This window comes from Enhydra lutris, unplaced genomic scaffold, assembly GCF_002288905.1.
Source record: "Enhydra lutris kenyoni isolate GAN:26980312 unplaced genomic scaffold, ASM228890v2 scaffoldscaffold217, whole genome shotgun sequence".
Lineage (NCBI taxonomy): Eukaryota > Metazoa > Chordata > Mammalia > Carnivora > Mustelidae > Enhydra > Enhydra lutris.
The window spans coordinates 1-17602 of NW_019154301.1; the positions used below are offsets into that span (position 1 = coordinate 1).

The 17602-nt window shown below is 36.5% G+C and overlaps 1 protein-coding gene across 1 annotated transcript in view; it reads right to left on the reverse strand.

The window, feature by feature from the left end:
- Positions 1-8069: 8069 nt before the first annotated feature.
- The window catches only part of LOC111140173 (ankyrin repeat domain-containing protein 26-like), a gene marked incomplete at its 3' end in the record, with an annotated part of 73038 nt that continues 63505 nt past the window's right edge, over positions 8070-17602 (reverse strand). The window contains exons 21-24 of the mRNA XM_022492515.1: positions 14376-14446; positions 13719-13812; positions 9666-9778; positions 8070-8199 (exon numbers count right to left, since the gene is read on the reverse strand). Of these exons, the coding sequence (XP_022348223.1) occupies positions 8070-8199; positions 9666-9778; positions 13719-13812; positions 14376-14446 (408 nt within the window). The remainder of the gene's footprint in view (positions 8200-9665; positions 9779-13718; positions 13813-14375; positions 14447-17602) is intronic.

Below are 17602 nucleotides of genomic sequence, written 5' to 3' on the forward strand. Positions count from 1 at the left end.
TAGTATCATATCATCTGCGAAGAGTGATAGTTTGACTTCTTCTTTGCTGATTTGGATGCCTTTAATTTCTTTTTGTTGTCTGATGTCTGAGGCTAGGACTTCTAGTACTATGTTAAATAGCAGTGGTGATAATGGACATCCCTGCCATGTTCCTGACCTTAGCAGAAAAGCTTTAAGTTTTTCTCCATTGAGAATGATATGTGGTGGGTTTTTCATAGATGGCTTTGATAATATTGAGGTATGTGCCCTCTATCCCTACACTATGAAGAGTTTTGATCAGGAAGGGATGCTGTACTTTGTTAAATGCTTTTTCAGCATCTATTGAGAGTATCATATGGTTCTTGTTCTTTTATTAATGTGTTGTATCACATTGATTGATTTGTGGATTTTGAACCAACCTTGTAGCCCTGGAATAAATCCAACTTGGTCGTGGTGAATAATCCTTTTAATGTATTATTATACATTTAATGTACTGTTGTATTTATTGTACATTTAATGTACTGTTGAATCCTATTAGCTAGTATTTTGGCGAGAATTTTTGCATATGTATTCATTAAGGATATTGGTCTATAATTCTCTTTTTTGATGGGATCCTTGTCTGGTTTTGGGATCAAGGTGATGCTGGCCTCATAAAATGAGTTTGGAAGTTTTCCTTCCATTTCTATTTTTTGGAACAGTTTCAGGAGAATAGGAATTAGTTCTTCTTTAAATGTTTGGTAGAATTCCCCTGGGAAGCCATCTGGCCCTGGGCACTTGTTTGTTGAGAGATTTTTGATGACTGTTTCAATCTCCTTACTGGTTATGGGTCTGTTCAGGTTTTCTGTTTCTTCCTGGATCAGTTGTGGTAGTTTATATGTCTCTAGAAATGCATCCATTTCTTCCAGATTGTCAAATTTGTTGGAGTAGGTTGCTCATAGTATGTTCTTATAATTCTTTGTATTTCTTTGGTGTTGGTTGTAATCTCTCCTCTTTTATTCATGATTTTATTATTTGGGTCCTTTCTCTTTTCTTTTTGATTTAAGTCTGGCCAGGGGTTTATCAATCTTATTAATTCTTTCAAAGAACCAGCTCCTAGTTTCATTGATTTGTTCTATTGTTTTTTTAGTTTCTATTTCATTGATTTCTGCTCTAATCTTTATTATTTCTCTTCTCCTGCTGGGTTTAGGCTTTCTTTGTTGTTCTTTCTCTAGCTCCTTTAGGTGTACGGTTAGGTTGTGTATTTGAGACCTTGCTTGTCTCTTGAGAAATGCTTGTATTGCTATATATTTTCCTCTTAGGACTGCCTTTGCTGTGTCCCACAGATTTTGAACCATTGTGTTTTCATTATCATTTGTTTCCATGAATTTTTCCAACTCTTCTTCAATTTCCTGGTTGACCCATTCATTCTTTAGAAGGATGCTGTTTAGTCTCCATGTATTTGGGTTCTTTCCAAATTTCCTCTTGTGATTGAGTTCTAGCTTCAGGGCATTGTGGTCTGAAAATATGCAGGGAATGATCCCAATCTTTTGATACTGGTTGAGACCTGATTTCTTCTTCTTTTTTTTTTTTTAAATCCACTCTGACATCCTATGTCTTTTGATTGGACCACTTACCCCATTTATATCCAAAGTAATTATTGATAGATATGTATTTGTCACTTTACTACCTGCTTTGTGGTTGTTTCTGGAGATTTTCTCTGATCATTTTTTGTGTCTTCAATGTTTCACTGGTTTTCTTTAGTGATATATTTGGATTTCTTTCTCCTCTTTGAGTGTTTATCAGTGGTTTTTTTTTTTTTTTTTTTTTTTTTTTTTTTTTTTAAGAGAGGGCACAAGTGGAGTGGGGAGAGGGAGAAAGAGAATCTTAACCAGACTCCATGGCTGGAATAGCATGCAGTGCAGGGCTCAATCTCACGACCCTGAGATTATGACCTGAGCTGAAATGAAGTCAGATGCTTAACCAACTAAGCCACCTAGGCACCACTATTAGTGGATTTTGATACATAATTTGTATATAACCTCTTCTGCATATAGCAGTCTATATTAAGCTCCTGGTCATTTAAGTTTGAGCCCATTCTTTTCTCTTCTTCTCCCCATGCTTTAGGTATGGTATTTTATATCCTTTTTTTCTGAGTTCCTTAATGTGTTTTTTATATAAATGTTCATTTTTGCTACTTTTGTGTTTCCTGCCTTTATACTGTCACTTTTGGTCTCTTCTTTCCACTCAAAGAGTCCTCTTTAATATTTCTTGTGGGGCTAGTTTAGTAGCCACAAACTCCTTTAGTTTTTATCTAGAAAACACTCTTTCCTATTCTGAGGAATAGGCTTACTAGATAGAGTATTCTTGGCTACAGATTTTTCCCATTCACCATGTTGAATAGATAATGCCACTCCCTTCTGGCTTGCAAAGTTTCCGCTGAAAAAGTTCCTGCTAGCCTTAAAGGGTTTCCCCAGGAAGTTACTGACTTGCTTTCCTGCTTTTATTTATTTATTTATTTTTAATTTAATTTTATTTTTTCCTGCTTTTATTTTTATTTTTCCTGTTTTCTTTATCAGTATATTTTGCAAATTCAATTACAATAGGTCTTGGTGTTGGCCCACTTTTGTTGATTTTGATAGTTTTCTGTGTCTCCTGGATCTTGATGTCTCTTGTCTTCCCTAGATTAGGGAAGTTTTCTGCTATTATTTCTTGAAATAAATTTTCTTACACCTTTTTTCTCTCTTCTTCTACTGGGATTCCTATAACATGAATGTTATTACATTTGATGGAGTCACTGAGTTCCCTAGGTCTGGTCTCATTTTGCATAATTCTTCTTTCTCTCCCTTCTTTGGCTTCATTACTTTCCATTACTTTGTCTTCTAAGTTGTTAATTTGTTCCTCTGTTTTTTCCAGCCTGCTGTTCNTTTTTTCTCTCTTCTTCTACTGGGATTCCTATAACATGAATGTTATTACATTTGATGGAGTCACTGAGTTCCCTAGGTCTGGTCTCATTTTGCATAATTCTTCTTTCTCTCCCTTCTTTGGCTTCATTACTTTCCATTACTTTGTCTTCTAAGTTGTTAATTTGTTCCTCTGTTTTTTCCAGCCTGCTGTTCATTGCATTAGGTGTGTTTCTTATCTCATTTATTCCACTCTTCATCTCTGATTCTTTCTTAACTCTTTTATCTCTTTTATAAGGGTCTCACTGATGTTGTCCGTTCTTTTCTCAAGTCCAGTGAGTATCCCTATGATCACTGCTTTAAATCCTCCATCAGGCATGATATTTACATCTGTCTCACTTCAATCTCTGGACCTGTGGCCTTATCCTCTTCTTTCACTTGAGATAAATTCTCATTTTATCTCATTTTAAACCTTTCTCATTTTATCTAAGTATCTACCAGCTTCTCTGTGTTAGAAAAGCCAGTTATGTCATCTGTTCCTGAAAGTAATGGACTTATGAAAAAAGACATCATGTAGTGCCCAGGGTCTTGTGTTTAGGCGAGTATCTCTAGTGTGTGCAGCATGCACTCTGCTGTTGTGTTCTGGCTGCTCTATCCTTCAGGCCAGACATCTGCAGAGGCTCTCCCTCACTGCTGTGGGCAGTGTTTGGTACCTGGCCTGAATGTAACAACTTTTAACTAGGTGTGCTCTGGTGTGCTTGTGAAATAAGACCTGTCACCTTCTCCACTGGAACTGAAGCCCTCCCGAATCTGGTCAGATGCGGTGTGGGCAGGGGCTTGTGCTGATTTTCTGGGGGAAAGGCCTGCTGTGGTGGAACTGAGGAAAGAATGACTGAGCGGGCAGTTCCACTGGAGTGCAAGGGGATGGTGCTCGGTGTAAGCAGATTAGGCAGCCAGTGTCCGAGCTGCACTGCTTCCCACAGATGGCTCTGTGCCTGTGCTGAGGGGCACTGGAGGGAAATGGTACCAGCTGGTTCCTTTGTTCCTAGAGAGGGATCTCTGTGAACACTGCCTCCTAGGGAAATGCTCTGAGAAGAGTGAGTAATTTCCGTACTGTATGCCCCAGACACTGTTCAGATCACCGTTTCCTTGCTGTATGCTCCCGGCTGTTTGCCTGCCTTCTCTCCAAGAGCAGCACAGTGCCTTTACAGGCTCTATCCCAGCCAAGCCAAATGACCATGTTTTAAGCCCTCCTAATTGTAAGAATTGTAAGAACTCATGAAATTAAGCTCCTCTCACTTCCCAAGCCAGTGGCTACAGGGAAACCTTCTCTTTGTGCAGTCCCATGTCTCGCTCCTGCCCTTCTCCATGACCACGACTCCCTCTCCTCTGCAGCAGCCAGGATCTGTTTCTTTCCTAAACCACATCTCTGTACTTCCTACCGTCTTTGATGTGGCCTCTTCTCTCTATTAGTGGACTTTGTTCTGTTAGTCTTCAGGGATTAGGTGAACCTAGGCTCCTCTTACTCTGCCACCGTCTTCCTTTCTCTTAAGATACTTTTCTAAGATTCCCTTCAATTACAAATTATTACAACTGGCAGGAACACCTTTACAGACTTTCCTCTCAAGTTAGGGGAAAAGGAAAACCCAAAAGCAGAGAGACAATATGATTTGAAGTATAATAGCTGAAAAACTAGAAATAGTTTAATAACCAAAATTTGACCTTTTACCTGATCTCCATTAACTGAAATTCTAAAAGAAATAGGCAGCTTTGAGTATTTTTTAATCAATCTAATACTCCATCTTTATTCTGCTTTCATCAGTGAGGAAATAAAGAGAACATTATGGAATAATTTTTAATCTTTTCAGTAGAAAACCAAATGTACTGTCCTTTGGCACTATTTAAATTGAATATAACTTCTCCTTTATCTTACTCCAAGCTTGTTTATGTGGGGAGGTAAGTAAGACCATCTCATCTTTATGTTGTGCCACAAAGCTTTCTCATATCATACACATAGGCTTTGAAATTTTTTTTTTTTTTTGGAATTCAAACTGCTTATCTACTATTTGTCTCTGATAACTCCATTAAATAAAACCTGATAATTTACAGCTGTATTCTTGAAATAATATAATAAGTGTTTATTCCATTAATTACGCATTGAGTTATTAAAGTACATATCTTTCTATTTAAACTAAAAGAAGATGGATAAAGACAACTGTGTTTTCTGAGAATGTAGGATCTGTGCCAAGAACAGGATCAACACCAGTGTTATACACAAGAACCAGGTTAAAAGAGTATCTACTTGTGAGTTGTAATTTTGGATTAGCAAGATTTCAAAACAGGAAAGCTGAAGGCCCAGAGTTCATCTTTTCCTTCCTAGATGGTGAAATTTATGGATGAGTCTACACTTCATAACAAGTTCATAAAACATAATGAAGTAAATAGTAGACAGCAGATCCTACAACCAAGATTTGATGAAAATGGTTATGGGAGGCACTGAGTGAAAGACTAAAGATATGAATGGAGAAAAGAAACAAGACTCTATCTTTTTCAGCCTAACTTCTCATCAGATAATGGAGTCAGCAAGGCATAAGTTGGTAAAAGTCTCCTTTTTAAGAAGAAAAAATGTCTACAGGAGTAAAGTTAAGTTCTGCTACAGTGACTTTTTATTATTATATAAGTGATTGGTAATTTGCAAGACAACTAGGGGAGATGTCTCATAAAATTTGTTTGGACAGTGACATAGGATAGACATATAGATCAATGTATTAGAATTGACAGTCTAAAAAGAAATTGCTACATTATGGTGAATTGACGTTCAATGAGGGTATAAAACAATTAAACGGAATAAAAATAGTCTTTTTAACAAATGATACTGGGACAAATGGATATCCACATGCAAAGTAATAAAATTAGACCTCTACCTCATAGCATATATACAAAATTAACTCAAAACATAAGAGCTAAAACTATAAAACTCTTTAGAAAAAAACATAGGTGTATCATTTGTGACTGGCTTTGGCAACAGTTTCTTAGTTATGACACCAAAAGACAAAAAAAGATTAAGTATATTTCATCAAAATTAAAAACATATTTGCTTTAAACATCACCATCGGGGCGCCTGGGTGGCTCAGTGGGTTAAGCCGCTGCCTTCGGCTCAGGTCATGATCTCAGGGTCCTGGGATCGAGTCCCGCATCGGGCTCTCTGCTCGGCAGGGAACCTGCTTCCCTCTCTCTCTCTCTCTCTCTGCCTGCCTCTCTGTCTACTTGTGATCTCTCTCTGTCAAATAAATAAATAAAAAAAAATCTTTTAAAAAAAAAAAAAACATCACCATCAATAAAGTGAAAAGGCAAGCTACTAAATAAGAGAAAAGATTTGAAAATCTTATATCTGATAAGGGATTTGTATTTAGGCTATGTAGATAACTCTTACAATAATGAAAAGACAATCCGATAAAGAAACGGGCAAAATAATTGATTCATTCTTTAAGGAAGATATAGAAATGGATAATAACACACATAGAAAGATGAGATGCTCAACATAATTAAGTTTTTTGTTTTTGTTTTAACATTTTATTTATTTGACAGAGAAAGAGAACACAAGCAGGGGGAGCTGCAGAGGGAGAGGGAGAGGGAGAAGCAGGCCCCCAGCTGAGCAGGGAGCCTAGTGCAGGGCTTGATGCCAGGACCCTGGGATCACGACCTGAGCTAAAGTGAGATACTTAATGAATTGAGTCCCGCAGCCGCCCCTCAACATCATTATTTTAAGAAAAATGCAAATCAAAACCACAAGATCGATGGACTCATCAAGTATATGATACCTAACTAAACAAGTCAGTCAGAGAAAAACAAATACCATAAGATTTTACTCATCTGTGGAATTTAAGAAACAAAAAGATGAACATAGGGAGGGGGAGAAAAGAGAAAGGGAGCAAACCATAAAAGATTCGTAACTATAGAGAAAAACAGTGTTGTAGTGGAGGTGGGTAGGGGGTAAGCTAGATGAATGATGGGGATTAAGGAGGGCACTTGTGATGAGCACTGGGTGTTGTATGTAAGTGATGAATCACTGAATGCTACTCCTGACACCAATATGTAACATAACCTAACTGTAACCTAACTAGAATTTAAGTAAATCTTGAAACAAATGAATAAATAAAACCCCACAAAATGCCATTTCACATCCACTAGAATGACTATAATAAAAACAACAGGTAACAACAAATATTGGCCAAAAAAAAGGAAAAATGAGAACCCTCGAACACCGCTAATGAAAATATAAAATGGTGCAGCCATGTTGGAAAACAGTGTGGCAGTTCCTTAAAGGGTTAAAAAAAAAAGAATTAGAGTTACCATATGACCCAGCAATTCCTTTTATAAGTATATATGCAAGAGAAATGAAAACATGTTCACACAAAAACTTGTACATGTGTGTCCACAATGGCATTATTAACAATAACCAAAAACCAAAACAACCCAGGGTGCCTGGGTGGCTCAGTCACGAAGCATCTGCCTTCAGCTCAGGTCATGATCCTAGCATCCTGGGATCAAGCCCCATGTCAGGCTCCCTACTCATCAACAAGCCTGCTTCTTCCTCTCCCACTCCCCTTGCTTGTGTTCCCTCTCTCTCTGTCTCTGTCTCTGTCAAATAAATAAATAATAAAATCTTAAACAAACAAACAAACACAAAGGGCCACCAACTAATAAATGAATAAATAAAATGCGGCACGTCCATACAGTGGGATACTATTCGGCAATAAAAAGAAATAAAGTACTGACACATGCTACAAAATAGGTATTGAAATGAAATGAAATGAAAATATTATGCTAAATGAAAGAAGGCAGTCACAAAGGACCACACATTGTGTGATTCCATTGACATGAAATTTCCAAAATAGGCAAATCTATAGAGACAGAGAGTAGAGTAGTGGTTCCCTAGGGCTAACAAGAGTAGGGAAGGGGAAACTAGCATAGGGAGACAGGTAAAAGATACAAGTTTCTTTTTAGGGTGACAAAATGTTCCAAAATTGATGGTGGTACTACTCTTTGAATATGTATGTTATGTTCATTTTTATCTCAAAGTTGTTACCAAAAAATGTAGGAGGTATATAAAATTAATAGAACAAATCTGTATTTCACTGCTCAAAGCACTGAGTAACTTATTTCCCAAAATCAAGTGATTCTGGAGTCCCAAAACTAATTAAAAATTACCTTGTGTTTTAGCATATTAATCTGAATATCCGTTTCAGTGTGACTGGTTCTTAAATCTCCATGGAAACTAAGATCTTCATTTCCATATTCACTTAACTTTTTTCTTGTCGCTTTTAAAAGTTTCTTAAATCTGTGGAAAGTACAGAATGAGTAAGTCAGGTTCTTTAAGAGTAAATATTTATTATTTAAATAGATAATATGTTCTATCATATAAGGAAGTCTATAAATTATGATCTCTCATTTGTTCCAATCTCACATTGTTTGAGAACATACTAAATAAATTATAATCTTAGGGAGCAACTGACAACACCAAAAGATGACCTATAGAGTGGAAAAAGATATTTGCAAGTAACATATCAGATAAAGGGCTAGTATCCAAAATCCATAAAGAACTTATCAAACTGAACACCCAAAGAACAAAAAATCCAGTCAAGTAACGGGTAGAAGAACAGACATTTCTCCAAAGAAGACACACAAACAGGCAACAGACATGAAAAAATGCTCAGCATCACTTGGCATCAGGGAAATAAATACAAATCAAAAGCACAATGAGATATCACCTCACACCTGTCAGAATGGCTAAAATGAACAAGTCAGGAAACAACAGATGTTGTTAGGCATGCAGAGAAAGCAGAAGCCTCTTACACTGTTGGTGGGAATGTAAACTGGTGCAGCCACTCTGGAAAACAGCATGGTGGTTCCTCAAAGAGCTGAAAATAGAGCTACCCAATGATCCAGCAATTGCACTACTATGGATTGACCCCAAAGATATAAAGTGATCCAAAGAGGCATCTGCACCCCAATGTTTACAGCAGCAATGTCCATAATAGCCTTCAAAGAAGATGTGGTGCATAAATATGTACAATGGAATATTACTCAGCCATTAAAAAATAAAATCATGCCATTTGCAATGACATGGATTGAACTACGGTATTATGCTAAGCAAAAGAAGTCAATCAGAAAAAGATAATTATCATTTGATTTCCCTCATATGTAGAATTTAAGAAACAAAACAGAGGAGCATAGGGGAAGGCAGGGAAAAATAAAACAAGACGAAATCAGAGCAGGAGACAAACCACAAGAGACTCTAAATCATAGGAAACAAAACTGATGGTTGCTGAAGGGGAGGAGGGTGGGAGGATAGGGTAACCGGATTACAGACATGACACCTGATGTAATTAGCACTGGGTGTTCTAGAAGACTGATGAATCACTGAACTCTACCTCTGAGACTAATAATATACTATATGTTGATTAATTAAATTTAAATTAAAAAAATAATAAAAAAGTAAGCTAAACCAAGATAACTTTTGATGTGATTAAACAATAACACAGCTAGGTTTTTCGACATTAAAATATTTGTTTGAAGGGAAGAACACTATTAAAAGGAAAGATTACCAAAAAACAAAGATAACTTGCAGAAACTATTCAAGGTGGACAATGAAAAGTGCAGTTGTTACTGTTAAAGGAACTGTAAGGAATCATTAAATATTAAGTGTAATATTCTGGCAAGAATTTGTATTTAGGTTTTAATAAAGTAAAATTACAGTTAAATCAAGTAATTAATGGTTAAAGTGATCTGAAATATTAGTCTTACCTAGTAATCTCTTTTTCTAATTCACCATTTTTCTTCATTTCTTGATTCAAACTACATTCAAGAGATTGTTTTAACTCAATAAATTTCTTTATCTGTTCCTTTTCATCGTCAGACTTTGAAAGAAAAATTTTAAGGAAAATTATTTTTAAAAATCTCAGTAAACATTCTTCTTTCATAAAATATTATTTCTCATGAATTCATGAGTAATACATGTTTAGACAGGTTCATAACACAAGTTTATTTTATAAATTTTGTAAATTATAACTTATAATTTTAAATTTTATAATTATATAAAGGTTTATAAAACTTTATATTATATTTATATAAACCTAAAATTATAAATTTTATATTTATAAATTATAAATTTTATAAATTATAATTTATAATTTTAAATTTATATAATGTAGCTTGTAATTTATAATTTTAAATTTAATATAAGGTAGTTTTATAAACCTGATGCCAATAAAAACATATTTCAAATATAAGTACCTTTCTTCAAACAGCTTAAACTGGTTTTACATTTTCATCACTAATTTTCTAGAATGTAAATTGCCAAAATTTACTTGTTCAATACAGAGGTTCTTAACCATATTAATACTAAGGGCTAATGAAAAATTTTTAAAAACTGGCTATATTTACATTTTAGTTTCTAAAAATGCCCTAGAAACTTTTTCATCCATAGCTTAAGATACTCTGGGTTTTGTGAGATCACACCTTTTTAAGACAATCTCTGAAAAATTCCTATGCAGTCCCCATTACAGTTTTGATGGTCGTCTGACTTTAGGATGAGATACTCTTATTCTCTCCAAGCATTTCAATTTCTTCTTTTCTATTAACTACTTTGTTCATCAAATAAAGTTAAGTCTTCTCGATATTATTTTTTTTTAAAGATTTTATTTATTTATTTGACAGACAGAGATCACAAGTAGCACAAGTAGGCAGAGAGGCAGGCAGAGAGAGGAGGAAGCAGGCTCCCTGCGGAGCAGAGAGCCCAATGCGGGGCTCAATCCCAGGACCCTGGGATCATGACCTGAGCCAAAGGCAGAGGCTTTAACCCACTGAGCCACCCAGGCGCCCCAAGTCTTCTCGATATTATATAAAAATTTTAGCTTAACTCTTGCAGCTTTTTCTATCACCCTGCTTCCCCTCTTTCACTGGACTTGAACATTCTTTAATGTGTCATCTCGTCCACAGATTCATCTTTTCATCACTTATTTTCTTCTTTTACATTAAAATCTGAGTTTCAATCCTGGAAACTCAAAATTTTTGAGGGTCATCAAGGATCTTTTTTTGAAGTCCTTATCCTGCTTTACTTCTCAGCAGCAGCTGAAAGCAATGACCTCCCCCTCCCCCTCTGCGCTTCTTTTTTTTAATACTTTTATTTTTTTTTCAGGGTTCCAAGATTCATTGTTTATGCACCACACTCAGTGCTCCATGCAATGCGTGCCCTCCTTAATATGCACCACCAGGCTCAACCAATCCTCCAACCCCCTCCCCTCGGTTTGTTTCTCAGAGTCCACAGTCTCTCATGGTTTGTCTCCCCCTCCAATTTCCCCCAAGTCACTTCTCTCCATTTCCCGATGTCCTCCATGTTATTCCTTATGCTCCACAAGTAAGTGAAACCATATGATAATTGACCCTCTCTGCTTGACTTATTATCCCATTTTATTTCTAAATGACAGCAAGTTCATACATTTAGTCCCTGACCCTTGCTACTCCTTTCAAATCCTCTGAGCTGTTTAAATCTCGAGACTTCAAAACTAGATTCTCTAATCTACATTTCCAGCCCTTAACCCCTTTACTGAAGTCATCTGTACTTCCTTCTAGTTCCTTGTAGGCAAGGAACCTCAACCACACACTCAAAAACCATCACCTGATGTGGATTACCTTTATAGACAGCTAATTTTTAAAAATAATTTAAAAATGTATTTATTTGAAATAGAGTGCACAAATGGGGTGAGGAGAGGGAGGGGGAGAAGCAGACTTCCAGCTGAGGAGGGAGCCCAATGCAGGGCTCAATCCCAGGACCCTGAGATCATGGTCTGAGCTGAAAGCAGGCGCGGAACTGACTGAGCTACTCAAGTGCCCTTAGATAACTAATCTTGTACATTTTATGTTGATTCTTCTTGGTATTACTGAGTTTATTGTTATTTTATCATCTCATGAGGCACCCGTACCCTTAGGATGCTGACCATTATACTTTGTCTTGTTTTTCTTTTAGGATGCAAAGGTTCTTCACAAGGGTGATTATAAATTGTTTGCCTTTGTTTTCTTTTTAATAATTTCCTATTCCATAGAGACTTGATCTTATGGAAGTCTTCTGAAGCTCTTTTTAGACACATATTTGACTATATTGTTTGGAAGCTTAAGTCAGCCTAGAACTACCTCTTCTTCCCAATTCAGATTCTTCACCTCAAAACTGTGTCTATCAAATATCTTAACCCAGGTAGTCTCTAGCCTGGGGATTCATGAGATAAGAACCTTCTAGGAAGTTAGGACTATGGACTGAGTAGGTTGAAAGCTAAGTTTTTGTTTCACAGGGTAGACCTTAAAGTGGCTAATTAATTTTACGTCAGAACCATAATTCATTTCCATTGGAATCTACAGACTGACTACCAATATTCTTACAAACTTTACAGTATTTGATACCTTCCTTAATAGATTACTGCATGACACTATAGGGGGGCAACTCCTGGCATTCTCATTCACAGAAGACCACTTATCAACATATTGTCGCCTTACTTGCTCAATGAAAAGTACAGTAAAAAATGTGACTAATTGGGGCACCTGGGTGGCTCAGTGGGTTAAAGCCTCTGCCTTCGGCTCAGGTCATGATCCCAGGGTCCTGGGATCAGGCCCCCGAATCGGGCTCTCTACTTGGCAGGGAGCCTGCTTCCTCCTCTTTCTCTGCCTGCCTCTCTGCCTACTTGTGATCTCTATTTGTCAAATAAATAAATAAAAATTTTTTTAAAAATGTGACTAATTTATATGAAATCTAGAAAAAAAAATTTCAATGTTTTTTTGGCCACAAAATGGAGCAGTCAACAGAATGGGCTAGTTTCCTTGAGAGGTATAGCTGCAGAATAAAATTCGCAAGTATGCAGCTTTTGTGACTAAAAGAAACTCGTGGTACGTTCATCTACCTCATTTTCCAACTTAAGACTCACAATGCAGTTTTCTCATCTTAAATCATTGGTAGCCTCTCCTACAAAGGAGGGTATAAATGGTGTGATAATCCGGTTCTGCTTGGTAAATAGTTATACAGTTTTCACTACATATCAGTAAGTTGGAATCCTGGATTGCATATTAATCTTTCCTGAGATTGGATTGTTAAATCTCTGAAAGGCTGATTAACTCAAGTGAATGAAAAAAAAATTAGTTCCTAAACTTACAATGAATGCTAGGAGCACTATGTTACTATGTAAGGCCCTGACTGAGCAGTCATTTCTACTTTTTCACCAGCATCTCTTTTTCTTTTCAAAATCAACAAAAAGAAAAATATATTCCTTTAAGAAAAATGTTTGCATAATGACCTCTAGTCATTCTTGATGAAGACAATAAATCAAAAATTGATAATTACAAATCACAACAATTACTAAAGTAATCCATTGTCAAATCTCATTGAAGGGTTTAGATTACAAGAGAAAGTCAGAATTCAAGATCAAATTATTACTCAAAGTTTGATAATTTTTAAACATACAGAAAAATATTAGCAGGGATTCAGACATTTGTATACCAAAATTCATGGCAACATTACTAACAATAGCCAAAACGTGGCAAAACCCAATGTCCACTGACAAATAAATAAAATATTTCTTTTCTTAGACTATCACAACCTTTTTTATTATAATCTTACTATAAAAATTATTAATTTATGAATTCACACAACTTCACCTATAAAGAGGAATTATACTAGTACCAAGTACCAAAAATATGAATATAATAAACATTTTTATCCATGAGAATTTTCATATTACCCAAAATATTCTTATATACTACTAATACAGAAAAAAATTCCTTTTCCATAGGACAGAAATTAAGAGACTGACTTACTGAACATGTACTTAATGTGTTTTCCTGAAGCTGTTCAATTTTTCCCACTTGCTTTTTGATGGTATCTTTTAACTCGGCATTTTCAACTTCAAGCCTAAAATGTATATTTTAAAATTATTCTCACATACACATAAATTTTAAAAGTACTGTATAATTTCTTTTTTTTTTTTAAAAGATTCTATTTATTCATTTAAGAGAGAGAGAATGAGAGAGAGAGAGAGAGAGAGAACGAGAAGGAGAGGGTCAGAGAGAGAAGCAGATTCCCCATGGAACAGGGAGCCTGACGTGGAACGTGATCCTGGGACTCCAAGATCATGACCTGAGCCCAAGACAGCTGCCCAACCAACTGAGCCACCCAAGCATCCCAGCACCGTATAATTTCTAAACAAACATCTGAAGGCCCTACATAAATTCTTAAAAATTTAAAAAGTAGAAGATTTGGTAATTGTGTCATTTTTATGGTTGTGTTTTACAGCTAATGTGTAAAATTTAAAGATAATGTGCAAAAATTATGCATTTTGAAATAGCACAAAGCTGAAATTTTCATCCAGGTTAATAATGATGCATTTATTTTTATAAATGATACATTTCTCATACTACACCGCTGATCTGCTTTATAAATACTCAAGTTATTTTATGTGCTGCTTTAAATTGTACTTTTGCACGTGATCTTTCAACGTCTCAATACGCATTACAGCCTCTGCATGTCGTTCTTGAGCATCTTGCAACTAAAAAAAAAAAAAAAAAAAAGAAATACTTTTAAGTACTGGCAATCTAGTAAGAAACCACCATCAGGTGTTTTTGTAAATAAAATATTACTGGACACAGCCACACTCTCCTCTACATACTGATTTATGGCTACAGCAAAGCTGAGCTGCAGCAACTGAGACCTATGGCCTACAAAGCCTAAAATATTTACAGGGAGTCTGCTTCTCTCTTTCTGTCTCTCTCCCTCTATCCCTCCCCACTGCTCGTTCTCTCTCTCTCTCTCGAGCATGCAAATAAATAAATAAGTAAAATCTTAAAATACACACAGTCCCCCTACAGAATAGTTTACTGACTTCTCTAGTACTAAAAGGTAACATTTTTAATGTTTTAAATTATATTTTATCAGATAAACCTACAAATTTATATATTGGTCAAAAGGGGAAAGATAGGAAATAACCTTATAGTAAACATTTCTATTTTTGTATTCCAAGCACCACATCAACTATAATTTTAAATATTCACATATGTGAATAACCATGGCTATTCCAGCAATTATAAAAGTTAACATGATGCTTTCAGTGACAACCAGATATTTCATGGAATAGAATGAGAAGCAACATCTTCGTAGGAACCAGAACGCCTGGGATCTGAATTCCCGACTCCACTGTGTGACCTGGAACAAATTACTTAAAATTTCTGTGTTTCAGTTTCTTCTTCTGTAAAAAAAAAGATAATAATAGTATCTACCATACTGGGATATTGGGAAGATTAAATTAGAAAATATACATGAAATATTTAGAAGGGTACACGGTATACAACAAATTCTATGTGTCTGCAATTAGCATTATTATTGTTGCTGTATGCTATGTTCTTTTTTTTTTTTAAAGATTTTATTTATTTATTTGACAGAGAGAGAGAGATCATAAGTAGGCAGAAAGTCAGGCAGAGAGAGAGAGAGAAGCAGGCTCCCCGCTGAGCAAAGAGCTTGATGTGGGGCTCGATCCCAGGACACTGAGATCATGACCTGAGCCGAAGGCAGCGCCTTAATCCACTGAGCCACCCAGGTGCCCCTGTATGCTATGTTCTAATAATATTTGATATTTTAGGCAGATGGCAGGCCAGTGAAAGTGGTCTCTTATACAAGTTATACCAAAATTGTTCTTCATACCACCAGAAGTGGCAGCAAATGGGGACCATGAGACCCACAATATATCCTCAGTACTTCAAAAAACTTTTACCAATTCCCCGAGCCAAGAGTACTTTTTTCCACTTGTAACACTTTTAACTTTCTTCCTCTCTATACTACTCTATGGACAATGCTCATGGACTACAGTGCAAATAGTACCTCCTAGGCTGAGTAATAAATAATTTACATGACTATCAGAGGCAAGGTAAAGCCAACTGACATGGAATTAATGGACACTAAATCAATGTTCCCAAATCACTTCATGTTTATATTGTTTCTCTTAGTAACTGTTCATGTTACACTGCTTTGGCAAGTACTCTGATGAATACATTAAGGCTATGTGGTATGGCATATCAGAAAAGCTGTCCCCAGAGGTGCTTGGCTGGCTCATTTGAAAGAACATGCAATTCTTGACCGTGGGGTCTTGAGTCTTGAGTTCAAGCCCCACAAGGGATGCAGAAGTTATATAAACAAACAAACTTTAAAAAAGAAAGCTGTCTCCAGAGCTTTATAGTTGGTAAACTGCTATAAATCTGTAAACCTGTTCTGGCTGCAAAATGCTAAAAGACAAATTTAGACTATTTTTCCATAGTGAGGGGGGGAAGAAACAAGCATTTGACTGAATACTTCTCCTCTATCAGATTAAATGCTTTCACAATTTTACATTCAATTGCTTAAAATACATTTAGAATAAAAGTTTGTGATGTCAATATTTTCAATCAGAAGTTATTGATATGGTATAAAGACTTAATTTTATCCTAAAAACTGTTAAGCTAAAATATTCTCAATTTATACAAGGATAGGTACCACACATATCCCATATTTTCCCCCTTAGATAAATGTGTACATAGAAAGACAAAATTATCTCTCATTAAAAAAATGAAAACAATGTAAAATAAAGGACTAAACTGTTCTGCACAGACTAGATGCCAAGTGTGAAGAGAGTAAGGTCAGTGGGAATCAGAACAGTCAGAAAGAGCTTCATGAAGAATGAGAGACAATGACTCAGGTCTGTATAGTGTAGGATTAGGCAAGAGGAAGGGCAACTAAAAGGACAGAAAGGAGAGGATGAGTAAAAGGCTGAGAGAGGGGAGGATGCAAACATTTAGTCCATTAGAAAAATCTGCTGTTACCTACCAATAGAGAGTAAATCTCTCTCGTCAGTAACATATGTATGGGACAAATATTTTCTGTCTAGTTGCAGTATGTTTTAGCACTTCCTTTACTCTACATTTAGAAAAATAGTCTTACTTTTAATGCAGTAAGATTTTAGCCTCAAAATGGCAGAGGAGTAGGAGATCTAAATTTCATCTGGTTCCAGGAATTCAGCTAGATAGTTATCAAACCATTCTGAACAATAGAATCTTCAATAGAAGATCAAAGAGAAGCAGCAATTCTATGAACACAAAAGTGACCACTTTCTGGAAAGGATGACATATGGAGAAGTGAATCTGAGGCTATATTTAGGAAGATAAACCACAGTGGGAGGGAGCCCCCATCAGCCGACTAACAGCAAGTGATAGAACACTAGAGTGGGAAATCAGAACTTCTAGAAGTCTGCTCCACGGAGAGAAGTGGCTTCAGTGGCCGAGGTGGTGGTGGGGGGGGTGGAATCCTCGAAGGGACAGTGTGGTCTCAGGACCCTCTGGATCACAGAAAGACCAGGGGTGCCTGAGTGTGGCAGAGTTCCCAGGTATTGGAGCAGGGCAGCCAGCTGCAAAGACAGAGCCGAGGAGTGGGCTCTCAGCTCGGGGTTGCCATGAACCATAATTCAAGGCACAGTTGGGCACTACTCTTCAAACAGACACCCAACAAGCAGCAGATCTGGGGAGACTCCCCCGCAACCCTGCCTCTACCAGGAGGAGAAGTGCAGCAGTGCACTGCAGGAATCTACTGGGTTTGGAGACTCCAAATGGGACCATGCACCAGAGATAGGAACTCAGTCACAGGCTAGGGAGCTTGGAGACCAGGGAGACAGGAGTGATTGACT